Source organism: Barbus barbus (assembly GCF_936440315.1).
Source record: "Barbus barbus genome assembly, chromosome: 7".
NCBI lineage: Eukaryota > Metazoa > Chordata > Actinopteri > Cypriniformes > Cyprinidae > Barbus > Barbus barbus.
The window spans coordinates 30,832,200-30,853,984 of record NC_136735.1 but is presented as its reverse complement, the minus strand read 5'-3'; the positions used below and the strand labels follow the sequence as shown (position 1 = coordinate 30,853,984).

General features: G+C 36.2%; 1 protein-coding gene across 1 annotated transcript in view; it reads left to right on the top strand.

The window, feature by feature from the left end:
- The window catches only part of LOC306872731 (protein sidekick-1-like), a gene marked incomplete at its 5' end in the record, with an annotated part of 135,210 nt that overhangs the window by 78,003 nt on the left and 35,422 nt on the right, over nt 1–21,785 (top strand). The window contains 3 exons of the mRNA XM_079421492.1: nt 8,133–8,289; nt 12,760–12,866; nt 15,521–15,668. Coding sequence (XP_079277618.1) covers nt 8,133–8,289; nt 12,760–12,866; nt 15,521–15,668 — 412 coding nt within the window. The remainder of the gene's footprint in view (nt 1–8,132; nt 8,290–12,759; nt 12,867–15,520; nt 15,669–21,785) is intronic.

Here is a 21,785-nt window from a genome sequence, read left to right as displayed (position 1 = left end):
TCCTTGTGAAACAGCAGGACTGTCAAGAGAACTTTTATGCTTTTGAGGGTACGTGTCTGTGTTTGCGAGGCTCTCTGATAACTTAATCTTATGTCGAGCTGTGTTTAAGCCTGTATTTGGATTTTGTTGAAGAAAAACTGCAGGAAAGAAATATCACAAATGCTGTCAATATCTCAACTGTTTCTCTAAGACAGCATTGGAAGAATTGGAGAGCAATGACTTTTTGCTCAAATTCTGTATATAGAGACACATTTTTCATCTAGTTTCCAAGGCAACATTTGTCATTTTCATTTAGTTTAACTTGATGTACTAAAAATGAAAATGACTAAAAACTATAAAAACACACAAGAAAATGACTCAATCCACAACTAAACAAAACATAAAATTTAAATTCCAAATATTAATAAAAACCAAAATAGCATCTCTGAAATATACTATTTTTAAATATACCGTTTAAAACTAAAAGCAATTTTTTAAAAGCTACAAGTGAATTTAGGCATTATGATGTACAATATAAAAATGAATATCATTTTTAGATTTTAGAGATCATTTAACAGTGTAATTAAGCTATTATTTTTAAGGGATAATAGCAGTTGGCATCGAGAGATAATGCAAATGAGCATGCAAATATACAATCGCCTCTCCTTTATCAGAATAGATCTCAAACATGTCCTCAGATTTGCCAAGATACCAAAGTTTAAATACAAATCAGACATTTCAATACGAACGCTGTGTAGCCATATTTTTCTGTGAATCTACAGTACAGACTGTATGAAACCATTAGTGAGACAAGTGACAATATGACAATAGAACGACGATCATCCCATTATACAGCCTGTGGTGTAGACATTTAGAAATTTTAGGCGTTTAGCTGCCTGCCTGTGTTTGTCTGAGTGAGAGATTGTGTATGTCCTTTTCTTTCAGCTTTCTGTTTATTTTTGTTTTTGCTCTCTCTCTTCATTCAGTGTTAGTTTAGTACTTAATTTTCAGAGCTGTCAGATTTTGCATGCTTTTGAACTTTAATTTGATTATAGGCAAACAAAAACGTGCCGAATGCTTCACTAACCCCCTTATCTGGTGGCAAACAGTAATTATTGTGCATTTGTTCTATTTGCCCTCTGAAGAAAAACTAATTCTCTCAGCTGTACATGTCTACCTGAGCACAAAAGGGTGATGGGATATTTCAAACAATTGAATCTGTTTCTATACTGCTTTTTATGTCTTTGTTCTTCGAACGAGCCAATACAAGCGTGTGTCTAGCGAGGTGGTTTTTGCTTTGCTATGCGGTTGTTTAAGAGCCGAAGTCCCTCCATCACTGCAAACAGCTTCTAATGAAATATAATGTTTTTGCTTTCGCATTTTCTCTAAAGGTAGAATTGTAAACTTCAGCAGGGAAAAATAAGGGACACTCTCTGTTCCTTTAAACCACATGCTATTTGAGATTGAAGAAAACTGTTGGTGGCAGGTGACAATTGGCCACTTTGTAAACAAAAATGCAAACCTGCAGAGTCACAGCGTGTGCCTGCAGCTATGCGTGTGTATAAAAAGATATACTAAATCTGAAATTGACTGAAATATGTGCTAAAATGCATTGGAGATGCAATCACTGTGCTTTAATTTTAATTTAATATTGATTTTAAAACCATACTATACTATATTATCATACACCATCAGTTTACTCTTTATCTAGTCACTTTATAACACTGGATAAGTAAGGTTTCTGTTTATTTTAGGTGCATTTTATATATTTTAATTAACTTTGAATCCAACAAATCCAGTGAAAAATGTGCATCGGTGAACTGCACAAAGAACCGACTGAAAGTAGATCTTTATTTTTCAGAATTTAAGCACACACACATTGTGATGAACAGTGGGCCTATAACTAAAAGTGTGAAAAGCATGAAGGTGCAAAAAAGCTCAGTCTGTTCTTTTCCTTTCTTTTCTTTTGTAACATAACACCCAGTATTAGAGATACTCATCTGTCTTCTTCAATTTGTTTTCTATTGTAATATGTCATTTTTGGCACTGACGCTTGAATGTGAAACTGATCAAATCTTATATACTGAAGCTATATCTCAGCTTCATGCTAAAATATGGAGCAAACAGTATTATTGTAGACAGTTGGTAATATATTAATATATTATTGGTATATATATTATAAAAATTTAAATCTAAAAATGCATGTAGCATATTTAAGATATACCATATAAAGGAAAAATACTCACTTAAAATATTATAAATACTTATAGATAATATATTAGAGAAAGGTAATAATAATAATAATTATTAATTATTATTAATAGGCTAATAATTTCATACATTTAAAAATAGTGTTTGATTAAAAACTCTGGAGTTTGAAAATGTGGTTTCATTGTTTTTTTTTTTAAGTAATTTATTAAATTATTAATTAATGAGTAATATTAAGATTCTGAAAATGCAGCTTTTTGTTTAAAGTAGTTTATTCAGTTATTATTTGTAATACATTTAATTTAAAAATGCAATAAAAATATAAAACAAAATTAAACTGCTTTTTTCAACTGAATATTAATCTTTGGTCAAAGATTTTCATTTCGGTGCATCACTAGAATAAGTATTTATTTGAATGCCAGACACTGTGTCTTTATTTGGAAAATAAAGTTTCTCATGTCTTATATAAGCCCTGGAGTTTGCACAGTTCAGGTAACACAGACTGATGATTCTATCAATAATGTTTGTCCTTTCCATTTCACAGATCGCACTCTTCCTGCTTTAAGTTCTTTTGCGCGTGCTATAGTCCTTCACAGAGAGATTTCCTGGTCGCAAAGCACTTTTAAAAGGGTGTGTGTGCCTATGTTGTTTCCTGTTCCCTTGAGAATCTTCTGCCTCCACTTTATGGAAATGTCACTGATCACCCTGTCTCTTCCGCTGCGTGAGTCTTTGTGATGTGTGTATGCACGTACAAGTGTGTGTGGACAGCTTGTGCCAGAGTTCACCGAAATGTTTGTGTGTGTTTGATCTGTAAATGTCACTGATCACCCCATTTCTTCCACCTGATTACCCATGCTTGCTTCTACCTGTCTGTGCGCTCAGATCTTCTCTGTTGGTAACTGTATCCTGAGGCCAGAGGAAAAGACTGGTGCATTATGGGTGGGGGGCCAAAACTGTACGATTGTGCTGGGCTGTCACGCAGTCTCATTATACTGGAACCACAAAAAAGGTCAGATCACAGGGTGCTATGATCCTCGCATGGTGTATTTGGCACTAGAAGAAATACAGATTTGCCTCATTAAGTTTAACATCAAGCTCCTTTCCTGTGAGATGAACACAGTAATCGTTCATCGGTTAAGGATTAAAGGTTTAGCGCCAAGTTTCAGTCCAAAACAATGATAGTAACTGGAGAGTTATTAGTTATCATTTAGTGGTGCTTTGTAGATAGTAATGGTATTCTTGCTCATCTGTCTTTGACAAATAAGAGTCTTTAAAAAATCTAACTTCTGGAAAGATCAGAATCTGCATCCTAAATTAACTTGGTCTCATAAATAGGTTTAATTATCTAGTGGTTGACTGATATTGTTTTTGACAGCCGATGCTGATGCTGATATCTTGGACAAACTTATCGGCCGATGCAGACATTTGAAAAATACCAAATATCGGCCTTGGCAGTATATTGGTCGACCACCATCTGGTCTTCCATTGATCTTCCCCCTGCATATTTTTGTAACAGTTATTTTACTAAGTCTGAACCTCAACCACATTGAGTTGGAAAATAAAGATATTTTGTACATTCATAGGAAAGCCTTTGGCTTGAGTTGCAGAAAGGATGGGATAACATTAGTGTTGAAGTTCTCAGGAAATATACTGACACTATGCCAGAGAGATGTGCTGTTGTAATTGCTGCAAAAGGTGGACATACCAAATATTAAAGTTAAAAGCGGATAAAAGTGGTACAACTCACTTACGATATTTGTTGTGCTCAGGGCAACCATCTGCATGTTTCATGAACATTATGAAATTAAATCATGTTTTAGAGGGAGAAATCAATATTTTCAGATCTCTCAGGTGTTCTAACAATTTTTGGCCACCACTGTATATTACTTTGTCCCCCAAAATACTCAAATTAATTTTGATCTGAATTATCTGGAGTATTAAAATATAAAATTTAAATAAAAAAAATTACATTTAAAAACTGTACACCCTGTACCAATTACTGACAGGCAAAAATCACTCACGTGTTCATCAGAAAATGTTAAGATCTTTTTAAGAGTTAATGTTTCACATTTCTATTCTCTCACCTCTGTGCGTTTAAGCAAAGCACTTAGTGGTTCCAGGAGGGCTGTTTCTCCAATTAGTCTTTTTTTGGATGAAAGCGTTTGCTAAATGGTGAGTAATTTACTAACAAGTGTGATGGGAGCCACCGAGGCATTGGCCTTTAGCTTCACAATAAAAGACTGAAGTCATTTTATTCAAAAGAGACAGTAAGCATGTTTCATTTGAATGTTGACCTGGGCAACACACCAGACTGTGCCAAAGCTATGTAGCAGCATCTTGCTGCCTTCTTAAGATACCTTGTTTTTCCCAAATCCTAAGGCAGCATCATGTGTACATACATAACATACAATGCAATTACAGAACTCAATCAAAAAAACTGTGAATAAATGAGAGTAAAAATATATTTTTTCTAAACAAAGCAGTATGGATTTATAGTATCAGCTATGTATTGGTTATTGACTGTCACTTGAAATTTGTAAATGAAAATATTGTTAATGATATTTGCCAGAATTTCTAAAATGTGTCAACAAAAATATTTCATATGAAATTGAACTATTGATTGTTTTCCTCAAGTATTGCTAGCTTAGCCACATGCTGGAGTCAAAGAGTGCCATGTTGTTAACTTGAAATGCTATAATCAAATTCTGTTGTAATCAATTCTAAGTTGTTTTTTGTGTGTGTGTCACGTCAGTCCTGCTCTTTTGCTGCTTCTTGAAAAGCATTCCAAATCGATTACTGTTTTATGCAACAGAGCCTACAGTGTGTCTTGTGAATATACATTCAGTTTAGTATGACTAAAGACCTAATGGAATGTTTTTATCTTTTTTTAACTTACTGTATTCATGTAGTGTGAATTGCATTCCAGCTTCTACACATTTAGAGAGAGCGGGAGAGCTCATTTTATCAGTCTTATCTTAGGTCACATGTCTTCCCTACTGTTTTCTACTGGCTGGATGTTCTGGATGGATTGGGCAGTCGTGGCCTAATGGATAGAGAGTTGGACTTGTAACCTGGGGGGAGTGAATAACCAACACTCTCTCCACCCTCAATACCACGACTGAGGTGAGACCCTTGAGCAAGGCACCGAACCCCCAACTGCTCCCCGGGTGCCGCAGCATTGGCTGCCCACTGCTCCGGGTGTATGTTCACTACTGTGTGTACACTTGGATGGGTTAAATGCAGAGAAAAAATTCCAAGTATGGGTCACCATACTTGGCCACACACCACTTCCCTTTCCTTTCCCCCTTTCTTCAGTATTAGTGATGTCATCTGAAGCCATTCTGACTATAGATGGAGAGATTAGATTCACAATACACAAAGGCTTAGAAACAAGTTTCCCACAAAGCACTTGAGTGAAAGTCCCTTTGAGAACTTTTTCTGAGTTTATTGGGTGAACGTGTATTATGTAAATTAGTCTGAATTTGACTGTGCAATACTGACATGAAGGTGTCTTGTTCTTTTGAAAAATACCAGTCTTTCCTTTCACATTAACTGGGTGTCTAGGGGCAAGTGTATATTTGCAGATTTTCTCAGAAGTATATTTCATTTTTATTATGGCCTAAATGTTTTTTATCATGGCCTAAATGCTACAGCCCAAGGACTCATACAGTACGTAAAACTGGGTTAAGAGAGGGCGATTTTCCTGATTTTGCTGAGTTAGATGTGTTCCTACACTCTAAAAAAAAATGGTGCTATATAGCACTAAAAGTGGTTCTTGGCTCGTAATCATAGGGGAACCACTTTTGGTGCTATATAGCACCTTTGTCAAATTGCTTAACAGGTTCTTTGTATGGCAGTGGTGCTATATAGCACCTTAATCACCCCAAAGAACCACTGACGAGCCATACAGGAGTTTAACAGGTTCTGTATATGGTAGCGGTGCTATATAGCCCCTCAGTCATGCCAAACCAAAAACCACTGAAGCACCAAGATTTGGTGCTATACAGCACCAGAAATGGTTCCCCTATGATTATGAGCCAAATAACCACTTTTAGTGCTATATAGCACCATTTCTTTTAGAGTGTAGGTCAACATATTTAGTTGACCGTGGAACAACATTTTAATTCAAAATTTTAGTCTGTACCATATCCCTACACCTAAAACTAACCTTAACCACGAGTAATTCCTAAAATCAATGGAAATGATAGATGAATGACACTGATGTGCATGCACCAAACACTGATTGTAAGCCTAAACTTCACAAAAACTATAAACTGGTTCTTCAAATCTGATTGGCTAATCACAATGTTGTTCCAGGGTCAACAAAGATGTTGATCCAGGATCATGTCGCACATGGTAAAATCAAGTTCTGCAAGAGATGGCACCAGAAAGCCTATAGAAAGCGCCAGCCATTTCAGTTGATGACTTAGTGAAGTGTGTATTTTTTAATTTCTCATATTTAAGTGTAATGTGCAGACGAAAGCCATTTGTTGGTTAAACACAGCACAAAGTCACTATTAAAACTTATTCCTCTTTGTCTGAGCATCCTGACTTTATATAGTATATGGCTTAAAATTTTGGGGTCAGTAAGATTTTATGGAGGAAAAATATATACTTTTATTCAGCAAGGATGCATTAAATTGATAAAGTGACAGTAAAGACTTTTACATTGTCACCTAAATAAATAAATGAAAGAAAGTGCTGTTTGAACTTCCTTTCATCAAAGAGTCCTAAAAAAGTATCGCAGTTCCAACAAAAATATTAAGCCGCACAACTGTTTTTAACAGTAATGATAAATGTTATAAAATAAACGTTTCTTGAGCAGCAAGTCAGCATATTAGAATAATTTCTGAAGGATCATGTCACACTGAAGACAGCTTTGCATCATAGGAATAAGTGACATTTTAAAATATATTGAAATAGAAAACAGCTATTTATGAGAAAATGAGAAATCGTAATGAGAAAACTTCTTTCAAAAACAACAGGAAAATCTAAGGTATATATGTATATATACATTATATATTGTGGCGGGAGGAGCCAACGACAGACACAGTGGGTGTGGCGTCAAGCCTCGGAGAGGTTTTTATTAAACAATAAAAATGTACAAAAGTGTCCAAAGGGGCAAAGTGTCCAAATAAACGGGGAATCTGGTGTCCTCGTTGTGCCGCGGGGCTAGTGAAGGAGGATAGTGTTCGTCATGGAAGGGTCCAGGGAAGGGGCGGAGTCCGGTGGCCGCACGCGCTCCCCTCTCGGGGCCGGGAGCGAGTGGCGGCGGCGTCTCTTGCGCGGCTTCGTCCATCTCCTGGGTTCCCGGCGCTTCTGGGGGATTCGGCGGCCCGGCATCCTGGCCCGTCAGCCGCCTAACGGGTGCGGCAGTCCTCCTCGACGCTCCCTTCCTGGACCCACGAGGACACCAGCGTGCATGCACGGGGAAGAGACCGGTCTCCCGAGGAGAGGCGCGCTCAGCATTTAACGGCGGCGGTGATGAGGCTCTATTCACATCAGGTGCGCCTCATCACACGCCGCCAGCCCTGGCTGTTTCAGCGCCCCTCCTCTCTCACACACCCACTCCCGTCGGGAGCCTGGTGAAGGGCGGCGAATACGGGACGGGGTGGTGATGATAGAAAGGGGGGAGGCAGCCGACTCGTCACAATATGTATAGATGTACTCTAAATGTCTACTCAGGCACAGTTATCAGTCTCAAAATGGCCAAATATTGGCTGGTGAATCAACCTGGGTGATATATCATTAATCAGAGTAATATTTGGCCAGTGTGTGGGCCTTGACCGTTTGAAATATCATGGTCAGCACTTTATTCTTATGCTCAGTGTGCTTTTATTCATGCATCATAATTAGCCATCTTTGCACATTTGGGGAAATTTAACTGTTCATTATATCAAAATTAAGCATGGGTTTTCATTCTGTTATTGATGTTCTCTTCACAGACATCGCTCCATACTTTAAAACAGAGGCAGGGGGTGCACAGACACACCTGGAGGGGAACAGACTCGTGCTCACCTGTCTGGCTGAGGGCAGCTGGCCGCTGGAGTTCAAATGGATGAGAAACAGCACAGATATCACTGAATACACACCAGAATACAGGTAATAATCAACACATAATGTACACTCTCCTGTCTGCATGCTTAGATATATATATATATATATATATAATTGATTTAGCTGTTTATATCTCTTATCCAAAACCATGCAACAGGGACAATCCTTCTGAAGCAAGATCATTAATCACACTAAAAGGTATGAGGCGCCACGTAGGATTTAAATCAAACTTAGCTTATCATTACATACATAAAACATGTGCATATACACCTATAAATTACTCACATATACATACAGTATATACTATTGGATGTTCAAAATATATATATGAAATACACGTGCACACTAATTTGAAATCCAAACCAATACATATTATGTTAGTAATGAATGCATATACACTTGTGAATAACTTGCGTATACATATAAACTTGAAGCATGCATACACCTATAAACACTCGCTAATACATATAAACAGGATCCATGCATATACACCCACAACAACACACGCACATACATATAAACTCGCTGCATGCAGACACACCTATACATACTTGCATATACATATAAACTTGATCCATACATATACACCTATAAACACTCGCACATACATATAAACTCGCTGCATGCAGACACACCTATACATACTCACATATACATATAAACTTGATCCATTCATATACACCCACAAAAACACACGCACATACATATAAACTCGCTGCATGCAGACACACCAATACATACTCGCATATACATATAAACTTGATCCATACATATACACCTATAAACACTCGCACATACATATAAACTCGATGCGCGCATACACACCCATAAAACACTCATGCAAACATACAAAATAAAATTCACAAACATACAATTCTGATGAGAAAGACGCATGCTTTAGTTGTGTATATATGTATATGCGAGTGATTTCATATGTGGATGTGCGTGAACTTTTTAGTGTAAACGGAAGGCATTTCAGTGTAAAAGGAAGCAGCGGCACTTCCGGCGGGACATTTGAAAATGCTTAACGTGGCTTGATGCATTAAAACAGTGTTTTTAAAAGACCAAACTCAATAAACACATTATTAATAAAGCATACGATGTATAGATAAGCAGATAAGTCCAGAATAAGAACGTAACGCGTTTAATTACTCGTAAGGCGTTTTGCTCCCATAAGGAATACACTTAACCTGGCTTAATGCATTAGTTTATGGACGTTGGAAGCAAAATAAAGGTGGCTGGGTCCTCCCCCAGAAAAAAAAAAATACTGGAGTAGTCAAGTGAGCCAAGTGCAATAGATTTGAGGAAGCAGCAGTGTGGAATTCAAGGCTGTAGCTAAATGGAGTTTAATTTATTAGGGCATTCGTCATGTCTTGTGGAATGGATTTGACTGACGGCGCTCTGAAAAGTGCACAGACATATTCGCTGAATTAGAGACAGTAAAAGTGGGTGGGTCCAATATCATTGGTCTTCAAAAGTGGGTGGGTCCTGTCCCACCCACATACAATGGTTCCGACGCCCATATACGCATTATTAATAAAATCAAACTATGTACAGTATAGCATGGTTTATTAATAATGTTTTTTTTTTAAAACACTGTTTTAATGCATAAAGCCACAGCATTTTAAAATGTCCCGGCATCTGGAGATTTGCCTAGTAGGCAAACTGACTGAAAATATTGGAATATATTTTGCCAATATCTCGCCTTAGACAATACTTCTAATATTTCCCTTACTGTACGTACAGTACACAAGAATTGTACATGAAAAATTGGACTGACTTGGGCTACATTTATTATTTAAATAATTGTGTACAAGGGATGTATTGGCAAAAAAAAAAATACTCACTGTAAATCACTATATAAGTAATACAAGCTTTACAGTTTGACAATGTGTTATTTTAAAAGTAATTTTAATTAAAAATATATCAGACGTTTTAACCCACTCGGTGGAATTGTCCCTTAACTATCAAGCACAATAGCACTTCCAAACTTTCTCCAGTTTAAATTTACTGCTATAATAGGTTTTAAAATAATAAGTTTTAAAAAAATTTTTTTTTCATGTCAATATGCAACTAATTCATATCGACATTATTTTTTCCCCCCAAAACTGGCAAACTAAATAAACACATTATTAATAAATCATACTATACTGTACATAGTTTGATTTTATTAATAATGTGTTTACTGAGTTTGGCATTTTAAAAACATATAGATATATACACAACTAAAGCATGCGTCTTTCTTATCAGAATTGTATACGTTTGTGAATTTTATTTTGTATGTTTGCACAAGTGTTTTATGGGTGTGTATGCGCGCATTGAGTTTATATGTATGTGCGAGTGTTTATAGGTGTATATGCATGGATCAAGTTTATATGTATATGTGAGCATGTATAGGTGTGTCTGCATGCAGCGAGTTTATATGTATGTGCGAGTGTTTATAGGTATATATGCATGGATCAAGTTTATATGTATATGCGAGTATGTATAGGTGTATATGCGTGCAGCGAGTTTATATGTATGTGCGAGTGTTTATAGGTGTATGCATGCGTCAAGTTTATATGTATACGCAAGTTATTCACAAGTGTATATGCATAATATTTACTAACATAACATGTATTGGTATGGATTTCATATTAGTGTGCACGTGTATTTCATATATATATTTTGAACAGCCAATAGTATACATGTATATATGAGTAATTTATAGGTGTATATGCACGTGTTTTATGTATGCACTGATACTAAGTGAAGTTTGATTTAAATCCTACGTGGCACCTCATAAAAAGAGGCTTTATCATCTGATCTTTGAGGAGCTATTCCAGATCATGAAGTCTGCATAAAACAGCAAAACATTAAACCCGCAATTCACAAATCTAATGGGATTTTTCAAGTAGCTTGTTGCACTATTTTGGTATATGTAACCAATATCTTAACTGGCACCCATGTACCGAGGTCATTGGATTCTGGATTGTATTGCACAAAATAGTGCTACAGTATAAAATAATATAGACGGTGCCGAGTCCTTTGGGATCTCATTTGTCCTGTTCCCTTCTTTGGCCTCTTTCTCTTGTCTGGCCATCCATCTTTGACCCCTCGTGTTTTGGAGACATTATTATTACAGTGACCTCAGAGTTGTGTATAATAAAGAAATGGTGTATAACAAGAACAGTGTTAGCAAGATGAGCGATGAGATCTATTTTCATCTTTTTTAAAGGAATGCAATTTGACTTTAAAGGGGTAGTTCACCCAAAAATGAAAATTCTGTCATCATTTACATTGTTTTTTTTTTTAATTCTCAATGACACAAGAGAAGATATTTTGGAAAACATGTGTAACCAAACAGTTGACGGTAGCCATTGCCTTTCATAGTATATTTTGCCTTATTATGGAAGTCAATAGCTACCAACAATTGTTTGGTTGAAATGTTGCTATGAAAACTTTAATAATTGCCTCACATTGTTCTAAACAGATTTGTCATTATTGTTAACTAAAATCAATGCTATTAAAACCAATTTTGTTAATTAAAAAGAAGCTGAAGTAAATTAAAATATAAATATTAGTTAAAGCTTTTCAACAAAAATTTGAAATATTAAAGTAAACAAGGTTGAATTCTCAGTAAATACAACCCAAAAACACTGACATAAAAATAATAATGTTCATACTGACAGTATCATTAAAATTTAATGTTTTTCAGTATTCCTCTGAATCTTTTCCTTATGGTTGAAATGTCTATAAAAATGACAGAGCGTTGAGGTTTTATCAGTGCAGTTGATTCCACATTCAGTCCATGTGAACCATCACTTCTGCATTAAATACAGTCATCTGTTAAAACCGAATCAACACAGATTTGAGCAGCTCTGACCCTGTGGGCTTGTAATCTTTCTCATTAAACAGCACACACTCGCATCCATCTGCTCATAAATCCAAGCACTTATTAGTGTTCACTTTCAGACTTCTTGTCTGTTTATTGTACAGGTTGACGAAATCATGATGCAGGTACTGTTTACACGTTTTTGACTGTCATATAAGAGCCAAGTCTTGGAATTCATTCAAAATAACAGTATCATACTACTCATACTATTTCTGCGGTATATTCTATGACATGGTGAACAGTATGCAAAATCGTATAGTGTGGTATATTTTTTTAGTCCACAATGTAATGCACTTGATTTGACCTATTAATTACAGTGTGACGAATGAACCACACTACCCCAGTTTTTCTATATTTCCTCCTTGGCTCATTATTGGATCAAACTACCAGCAGTGAAGACATTTTTATGCAAAAGTGGATTAAAGGTTGATAACTTGAAGTGACTCACTGAATTAAACATGCAGTGTATTGAGGTTATAATGAAACAACAGTGTAGTACACTACTGTTTGAAACATTTATCATTGCATTATGCGCTCTGTTTCACACTCAAAAGGACATAGTATGCAGTATAGTGTGTACTGCACAGCAAGAACATCAAGTAAAGCACCATGTAAATCCCAAATCTCTTTCTCTCTTCCAGATACACGATTACGTCATTAAAGCGTGAGGATGCAGGTGTATATCAGTGCGCGGTGAGGAACAGGATGGGAGCGCTGATCCAGACGAGGGCCGAGGTTCGCGTAGCTTGTAAGTACATGTGTATGTTGTTAGAAAGGGAATCCAGGAGACTGAAGCACAAATGGATTTCACGCATCACCACACTCACCTAGAACACACATATATGCATGTAGCACAGGAGCAGAGGTGGGTAGTAACGAGTTACATTTACTTCGTTACATTTCCTTGAGTACATTTTTTGAGTAACTAATACTTTTAGAGTATATTTAAAATTGGGTACTTTTACTCTTACTCAAGTACATTTTTAGTGAAAAAACGGTACTTTTACTTAGTTACTGTGGGCGACGCTCCTCTCGTTACTTTATCCTAATGCAGTACGTAAGAATAAAGATTAAAATGCTTCAATTAATTCCAAACGCGCTATCTACCTTTCTCTGGGCAACGAGCGAGGTCCGTTCGCGAATGATTCATTCTTTTGAATCAATTCTGTTCGAAGGCTCTATCAAACCAGTTGGCAAACCAGTGAATCGGTTCGTGAATCAGTTTGAATGATTCGTTCAGTTCCCTGCCGCACGCTGAAGTGGTTCTCTCTCAGATAACAGAAAGTTTATGAACATTAAGAGCGTTGAAGACGTGTCTTTGCAGATTTGCTTTCAACTGACTGTAGATCCAAAGGCTATGGTTTGCTAGCTATGAAGATCTTCATTAGATGAACACCGCCGCGTGTGCTGTCGGTTCCACAGGTATAGATTCGATTACAGTACACGAACCACTATGATATTACCAGTTTTTTGTAAATGTACCTTATACATTAAATACAATCTAGAATTAATTCATTAAATAAGCTGTCACAGAGTATGAAATGAACATCCGCCAAACCCGCGTTAGTTCCAGGAGGAATGCCTTTGCTTAGACACAATTAATGTTGATATTTTCACAATATTCACGTTTGCAGAAAAATAGGCTACATTTGTTTACATTTTGCGGAACAGACGGAAGAAGATCCGTCATATGCATTTATTTCGTTATCTTCAGATATTCTGTAGCGGTCATGTGAGGAGATTTCTCTCTTCTCCATGTCAGAGGTTATATACATACAAAATACATAACTAATAATTAATATACTTAATATACTTTAAAATATAATTTAATTCAGTGATGCAAATCTGAATTTTTATCAGCTGTTACTCCAGTTTTCAGAGTCATATGATCCTTCAGCAATCATTCTAATATATTGATTCATTATCAGTGTTGTTGAAAAAAACAGCATAGTTTGGTATGTTTTGAAGCTGTGATGCTGGTGTATGCTGGTCCTTAGCTGGTCATGTGCTGGTCTTAAGCTGGTCAGACCATTTTAGGACCAGCTTAAACCAGCCCAAACCAGCATCCCATGCTTCAAAACATACCTATACCAGCATATGCTGGTTTTTTCAACAGGGTTTTGCTGCTTTTTTTGGAACCTGTGACATTTTGTTCACAATTCTTTTATGAATAGAAAGCTGAAAAAAAAACAGCATTGATAATAAATCAAGATATTGGAATGATTTCTGAAGGATTATGTCACACTGAAGACTGGCTTAAAGGCTGATAAAAATTCATTTGCATCACTGAAATAAATTACATTAAAAAAACATATTTTGAACGGCAGTTGTGTGTGTGTATAAAATTTATCGAAATATCTATACATCTAAATAAAAATAGACTATATTCAGTATGTGATCCAAAGTAACTAGTAACTAACTACTTGAGTAGTTTTTTTATCCGATACTTTTTTACTCTTACTCAAGTAACTATTCAGACTATTACTTTTACTTTTACTTGAGTAAATATTTCTACAAGTACTTTTACTTTTACTTGAGTACAGTTTTTGGGTACTCTACCCACCTCTGCACAGGAGTCCCATATGGGATGAACTAAAAGTGACATTCAGGAAACACTCCAGTAATTTCTAAATATGCTGTCACTCCTGTACACTTTATTTACTGTCTGAAGTACAGTAAGCGTATTGGACACATATACAAGTGTATTACAGCAAAAACCTCAAAAAGCCATGTAGTAGTGTTGGGCGATATGCTCCATAGTCATATCGTCGTATCGTCAACCTGTGAGATCGCCGATACACGATATCATCGTGCAAATCTATTCATTATTTACTTACTTAGTTTCATAGCCAGAGATTGAACCAACTTCAGGGTACGGCTAAAAGCAGCCTTATGTGAGTGTCATCTATTACCTCAGTTATTCAGAGAGCAGCTACAGAAAACGAGCAAAGAACATTTACTTCATCATCAAAGAACAACATCACTGACTTCAGTCTAGCACGAGTTTATGCACTTAAAAAAAACACTCCCATTATAATCAGTGAAGCCATCTCTTAAACTTACATCGCACATACATCTGCACTTTGTTGTTTATGAGAAGAGAATTTGCGACAGACTGAAGAGAATTCAGTCAGCAAGTGTGCACTGAACTGCAAAACTCCGGTATCCGGTAATGCTTCTGATTGGGTATTGCATTCATAAGCTCAAAAGAATCGTGTGTGATAGGTTATAACGCGCAACACTATAAAATAATAATAATAATCATTTTGATATTGTCAAAGTCATCAGCCACAGGAGATATCTACCACTATGGTCGCTACACCATACTATTGTCTAGAGACATTTTTACTAAATTGCACCTCTCCATCTTTTTCTCTCTTTATCCGTTTCTTCCTCTCTTAGACATGGATAACTTTGCTGAACTGGAACAGAGGAAAACGGTCTCTCAGGGAAGAGCTGCTGTCCTGAATCCTCCCGCTGTGACCAGTTACCCTCGCCCTCAGGTCACATGGTTCAGAGATGGCTTCAAGATCATTCCTAACCATCGAGTGTAAGTGGCCGTTTTGACATCTATGAGACTTGTTCTGTAAAAAGATCAATGGATATTGACATAAACCTGCTCTAATTTATTATGTAAATGGTTTTGTCTAAAAAAGGCCACTTATGTCATCATTTACAGACCTCTATCATTTGTTTTTTCAAACCTGAAAGACTTTCTTTGATAAAATATTTGTCTTTTTGATGAAAATTCTGCCGGCTCTTTTGAATAGATTTAGAGTGAATGAGAACTGAAGCTGCCAAGCTTGCTCCAAAATAAGAAAAAAGCTCACTCATGTGAGGAAAAGACCAAAATTTAAGTTGTTATTCTCTGAAAGTCATTGAATGTCTGAATGTCTGTTTTTGTTTTCCACAGAAGAAAGTCAGTCATGTATGGAACAACATGATGGTGACTAAAAGATGACAAAATGTTTAATTTTAGTTGAATTAATCATGTAAAAGATCTATTGACACCAACCTGTTTAAATTCATTATGTAAATGTATTCCTAACATTATAATCTGTCAAAAGTCAGGCAAACCTTGCTTGTACACTTTAGAACACACACATGCTTGCATTGAGAATAGTGTTACATCAATCACTGTCTACAGTGTCTTTAGACCGATTGCATCAGTTGGCCCCCGTGGCAATGATGTGCTTTATGACATTCATTGATTCTCTAAATGAAACCGGCACGTCCTGCAGTTGTTGACACCACGCTCCACATTCTTGGATTGTTAGTAGCAGGGTCGACACATCTGCTCATCAAGCTTTACTGTCAGCGTCACAGCAGCATCTGAGGATAGCTCACCTCGCCGGCTGTCAGTCAAATGGTTGTCATGGCACCTATGAGGCGGTCTTCATTTCAAAGGCCACTCATACGTGAAATGCGTTACTCTATCAAAGAAACGAGATCTAGAGGAAAGAGATAAATACTCATGTGTATCCAACGAAAATACACCCACCCATGACTAGCACGGGGGTTGTGAGGAGAGTGCAAATTGGTTAAGCATAAATCTAGCATAATGTAGAGGGATTTAGTCTTAAAACTAGAAAAATAAATAAATTCAGGATATGTTTTCTGAAAACAAATCTGAATATCTTACACGGTTGTGTTTCTCAGGTAAATTTATCGGACTGTCTTTTTACACTAACTGCAAATAGCCTGACTAGTTGGCAGAGGGCTAGTCAACACTACAAAAGACAATTGTCAAACAACAGCTCCAGTGGTTTAGATGGTAAAGTGCCTGCCGTTGTCTTTTTGATGTGATCGACCCGAGTTTGAATCTGCCTTTTGACAAACTTTTGGTAACACTTTATTTTAAGGTCTCTTAACTAGTTGCTTATTAGCATGCATATTACTAGAATATTAGCCATTTATTAGTACTAATTAAGCACATATTAATGCCTTATTCTACATCCCTAATCCTACCCAATACCTAAACCTAATAAATACCTTACTAATAAGCAACAAATTAGGCATTTATTGAGGGAAAAATTGTAGTTAATAGTAAATAAGTGTTCCCTATTCTAAAGTGTTACCAAACTTTTTTTTCTCCCTTTTTATATCTCATATCATGTCAGAAGGGATTTATTTTCAATTAAAACCGAAGGGAATAATCGAAAAGTTTAAAATAAAGTATCGGGTAGGGTTAGGGTTAGGGTAGGTGTAGGGAGGGCTTTATTGGCCCAATAAGGTGGCATCCATTTAATAATTTGAATGAAAATTGTCATTATATTATTTTTGCATACTGTATTATAATGTACTTCAATACTGAGGTGCAGATAATTGCCACTATTAGAAATAAGTAGTATAAATGCTATTTTAACGTAGTGTAAATAGAATCTATAGCTATTTGCAATTAGTGCAAATAGCATATCACTAAGAAAATCCTGCTATTTACACTGCCCAAATTTATATTGTTTGAAGGTAAGTTTTTTTTAGGTCTTTTAAAAAAATGGACATCTCAAGTTCTAATGAAGTCCTAAATGCATTTTGAATCACACTGCAAAATGTTTCTAACTTTTCTACTAGATTTGTTGATAATTTTTTCCCTTCCTGTCAGCTTTCAGATCCCTCTTTGTGCTTGAACATGCTGGATTTGCATTGCTAACAAATCTGGGATTAGCTCCTTGTCTCCATGTCAATGGACAGTTAGGAGAGACTTCCTAAAAGACTGAATTTGCAACTTAGATTGTAAAAAAAAAAAAAAAAACAGCTGTTTATGTGCAGGTATAATTTGTATCTAGTTTGGTGTATTTAGACTATAAATTGAAGCATGTGATTTCTAAAGGAGTGCTGAAATCTGCATGAAATTTCATTTCCATGTTCACTCTTTCCTCTTGATTACTCTTTGAACTTCAGATCTGCAGACACACACCCCTCTTTCCTTCATCTAGCTCTCTCTCTCCATCCCTCCCTCATTTGAAAATTTTTTTTCTGCTGTTTTCTCTTCCTACTTTGCCTGATTGTGATAATTGAATTGGCTCTTTGGCTCCCTAGCATAGCAGAACATCATAGATTGGACCACGGTGTCATCAGGCTTTCCAACCAAACATGCACACACATACATGACATTTGTCACAAACGTTCTCAGACTTTCATGTTAATGAAAACAATTGAGTGAAACTTACTGACCAAGTTTGGCTTGCTGCAACTACCTCTCATTCAAGTCCCGTTCACATCAAGAACAATAATTTCATGATAACTACTGTATATAGGCATCCACTCCAATGCACAACAACATTCTGTTTATCAAAAGAATGAGCTGCAGTTAGGAAAACGGGGCGTTGACGGGGACACTATTGGAAATTTTCAAAAAGTGTCCTCCTGAAAATTAACCCAAACTTTTGAACGATGAAGTCAATTCTAAAGAACTAAAAAGTTCTTTGCGCAACTTAAGTTTCTCCAGTGGCACCAGGCTGGGCTCTAATTGTAATATATTTTTAAGAGTGTGGCCTCATAAGCAGCAGCAACAGATCTGCCTGTGGACAGGATGTTGAGCAGCTGGTGTCCTGGTGGTGACACAATAACCTGAAGCTGACTCTGCTCTGAAGCCTGCAGTGAAGATTGTGGACTTAAAGAAGGACACACAAACCCCCACAACCCTGAACATCAGTGGCTCAGCTGTCAACACCGTTGAGTCCTTAAGTGCGCCCTTAAGAGAGAAGCAAACAGTAATACCGTTATAAAGAAGGATCAACAGAGGATGATTTTTAAGTGACAGCTGGAGAAATTCAGTCTGCCATAAGCTTCTACACAATAATCTTTAGGTGCACTTCCTTCATAACAGTTTGGTGCAGGTCGGTCACTGCACAGGAATACACTGCACTGACAGTTCAGTTGCACTTCAGTTCAAAGTAGGCACTGTAAAGATGTTTGTCCTTCCTCCCTTCTAATTAATTCATTAGTTAATGCAAAAGGCAGCCAAAAACAGCAGTTACAATATATTTAACAATTTACATTACCTTTTAAAAGTTTTGAAAAGTTAAAACATTTTTGCAGAATGTCTCGTATACTAAAAAACATATGTAATATAAGTATTTTAATGTTTTTATTTTATTATATTTACAGTGACTTCAGTGCTCAGAAGTCATTCTGATATGCTGATTTGGTGCTTAAGAAATATTTCTTATTATTATCAATGTTGACAATAGACACTGTGCCTAATATTTTTATTTAAACTGTGATGCATTTTTTCAGGACATTCATAAATAGAAAGTTCAAAACAGCATTTATTTGAAATGGAAATCTTTTGTACATTATAAATGTATTTACCTGCACTTTTAATCAATTTAATGCATCCTTGCTGAATAAGTAATAATTCCATTCATTCATTCATTGATTCATTCAATAAATATATAAATAAATAAATGCTGACCGCAGACTTTTAAATGGTAGTTAATCTGTTTTTAATTTAATATTTAAGTTGTATTAAATTAGCATTAGAACATGTATTATACAAATAAAATGAATTAAGAATAGACAAAAGTATATTAAAACATTAACATTAACCTATATTAACAGATTACCTAATAGTAACAAACTGAACCTTATTGTAAAGTGATTGTTTTTTTTTTTTTATCCGGATGTTAATCATGATATTCATGGTGTAAAGAACCAGCAAGACAATGGTCAGGCTAAAAATGTCTATCTGCTTCTTACGTATATAGACCAAAAATGTAAAAAAATGGCACAGATGGAACATACACCCCCTTAAGAAGACAAAAAAAATACAATGAATGCAGCCCACCTTGCCTCCAGGACATCTACAAGGTCCAACAACACGCCTTCACACACGATTCATCACCTCTTTGCAATATTTTTGTAACCATAAACACAAAAATAACCATGCACAAGAACAGTAACTCTCATTAACAACTGAACAACATCCCTGCTAAATGCTTGCTGTTGTTGTTATTGTAGGCTAGCATTTACTGCTGAAATTCAGCACCTTCTGCATTTATCCAGGGCACATGAAGGTCCTCTGATCCATAAACGTCTTATTTTATGTAATGACCCTGCAGGAACCTTGAGTGTGTGCTCTGTGCAAGCTATACAGTTGCATATTTGACCAATTTACAGCATATTGTATGTTGCTTTTGATGTAATAAAATATTCAATAAAACAATAAAACAATATTCAATATGCTTTTCTTCTATATCTATCTTTATATTTCACATTTTTGTATTCTTTTTGTGTGTACAAGTATGTTTATTGTGATCTTGGGAGCAATTTGACAAGTCAAATTCCATCTAAGTGCAGTTTCCTGGCTTGTAAACTCAATTTGACATTTCTCTGTCTGTCTTTCCCATGGTGCTCTCTATTCTTCTATTTTCACCTATTGTCACCACCTTGTAATAATTTCACCACTGCTATTAAGTGTTTGGTTATCTGCACTGACTGTGTATGATTTAACTCATTCACTGCCAAAGCTACAGCTGGTATATTTCTAAAGAAAATCAAAACGAGCTTTTTCTCCTCCACTAGCAGGACAAATCAGAAAGTAATTATTCTTTCCAAACAGGTTTTCCAAACGCTCTTACTGTCCACATCTGGCATTTCTAAGGGGCCGTTAACACAGAATGCGTTTTTTTCATTCTCCCATGGTATTCGTTAGATGTACGTGTTTAATTGCTGCTCTCTCTAGTCTTTTGCAGCATCTTGTACATAAAGTAGCATTCTAAAAATGCTTTATTTTTATTCCACTATCCTGCTTCTTGCATTTTGAAAAGCAAAAATGTGTTCTGTGTGAATGGCCCCTAAGTCATCTGGTCTAGCCCCCAACTCACGCCATTGGTTGAGCCAAATGTTGACATTCTGGGCTGTTCAAACAAACAAAATAATGTTCAAAAGTGCTGGAAAATAGACAAGTGGCCAAGGTTTGGCTAGTTAGCATTGTCCAGATATCTTCTGCTGGTTAACGCTGGAACTAAACCATTTGGTAGCGAAAAAGTGTAGTCTTCCATTCAAATTAGGCTGTCTGTTATGACAAAATTGCAAGCAACTTCTAAATTAGAAATGTTTCATCGCAGTACTGTGGATGTTTTTACAAGCGATCATTTTTAGTGGCTCCAAAAGGGATAGTTAATCCAAAAATGCACATTGGTCTGCCTGTGGAACACTAAAGAAGATATTTTGTTTGTTTTTGTATGTCAGTGGGGTCTAATGAATTTCATACAGGTTTGGAATGACATGAGGATGAGTAAATAATAACCTAATTTTCATTTTGGATAAACTATCTATTTAAATATGTAAAATTAGCTATGAATCTAGAACATAACAAACTTCACCTTACACCCCTAAATTCAGCCTGAAAGTGTTAGTTAAAGGCCTGGAATATCTTGTATTTTAAAGTTGAAGCTGAAAGTGTGAAAACATTCCATGCTGAGATTTTTCCACTGTGGAATTATTTTGGACTGAGTGCGAGACTTCTCTTTTTTCATTTTCCCTTCCCTTCCCACTTTTTTCCCCTGGATGGAGAGGCTGGAATTAAAGACTCTGAGTTCAAAGGGATTTTTTTTTTTTCTTACAGGAGAAAGATTAAAACGCTTATTCTTGACGTTTTCATGTGGTTTCTCTCTTTCTTTTTCCCGTCTGTCCTCTCACGGTCTCTCGCTCACCGTCTGAC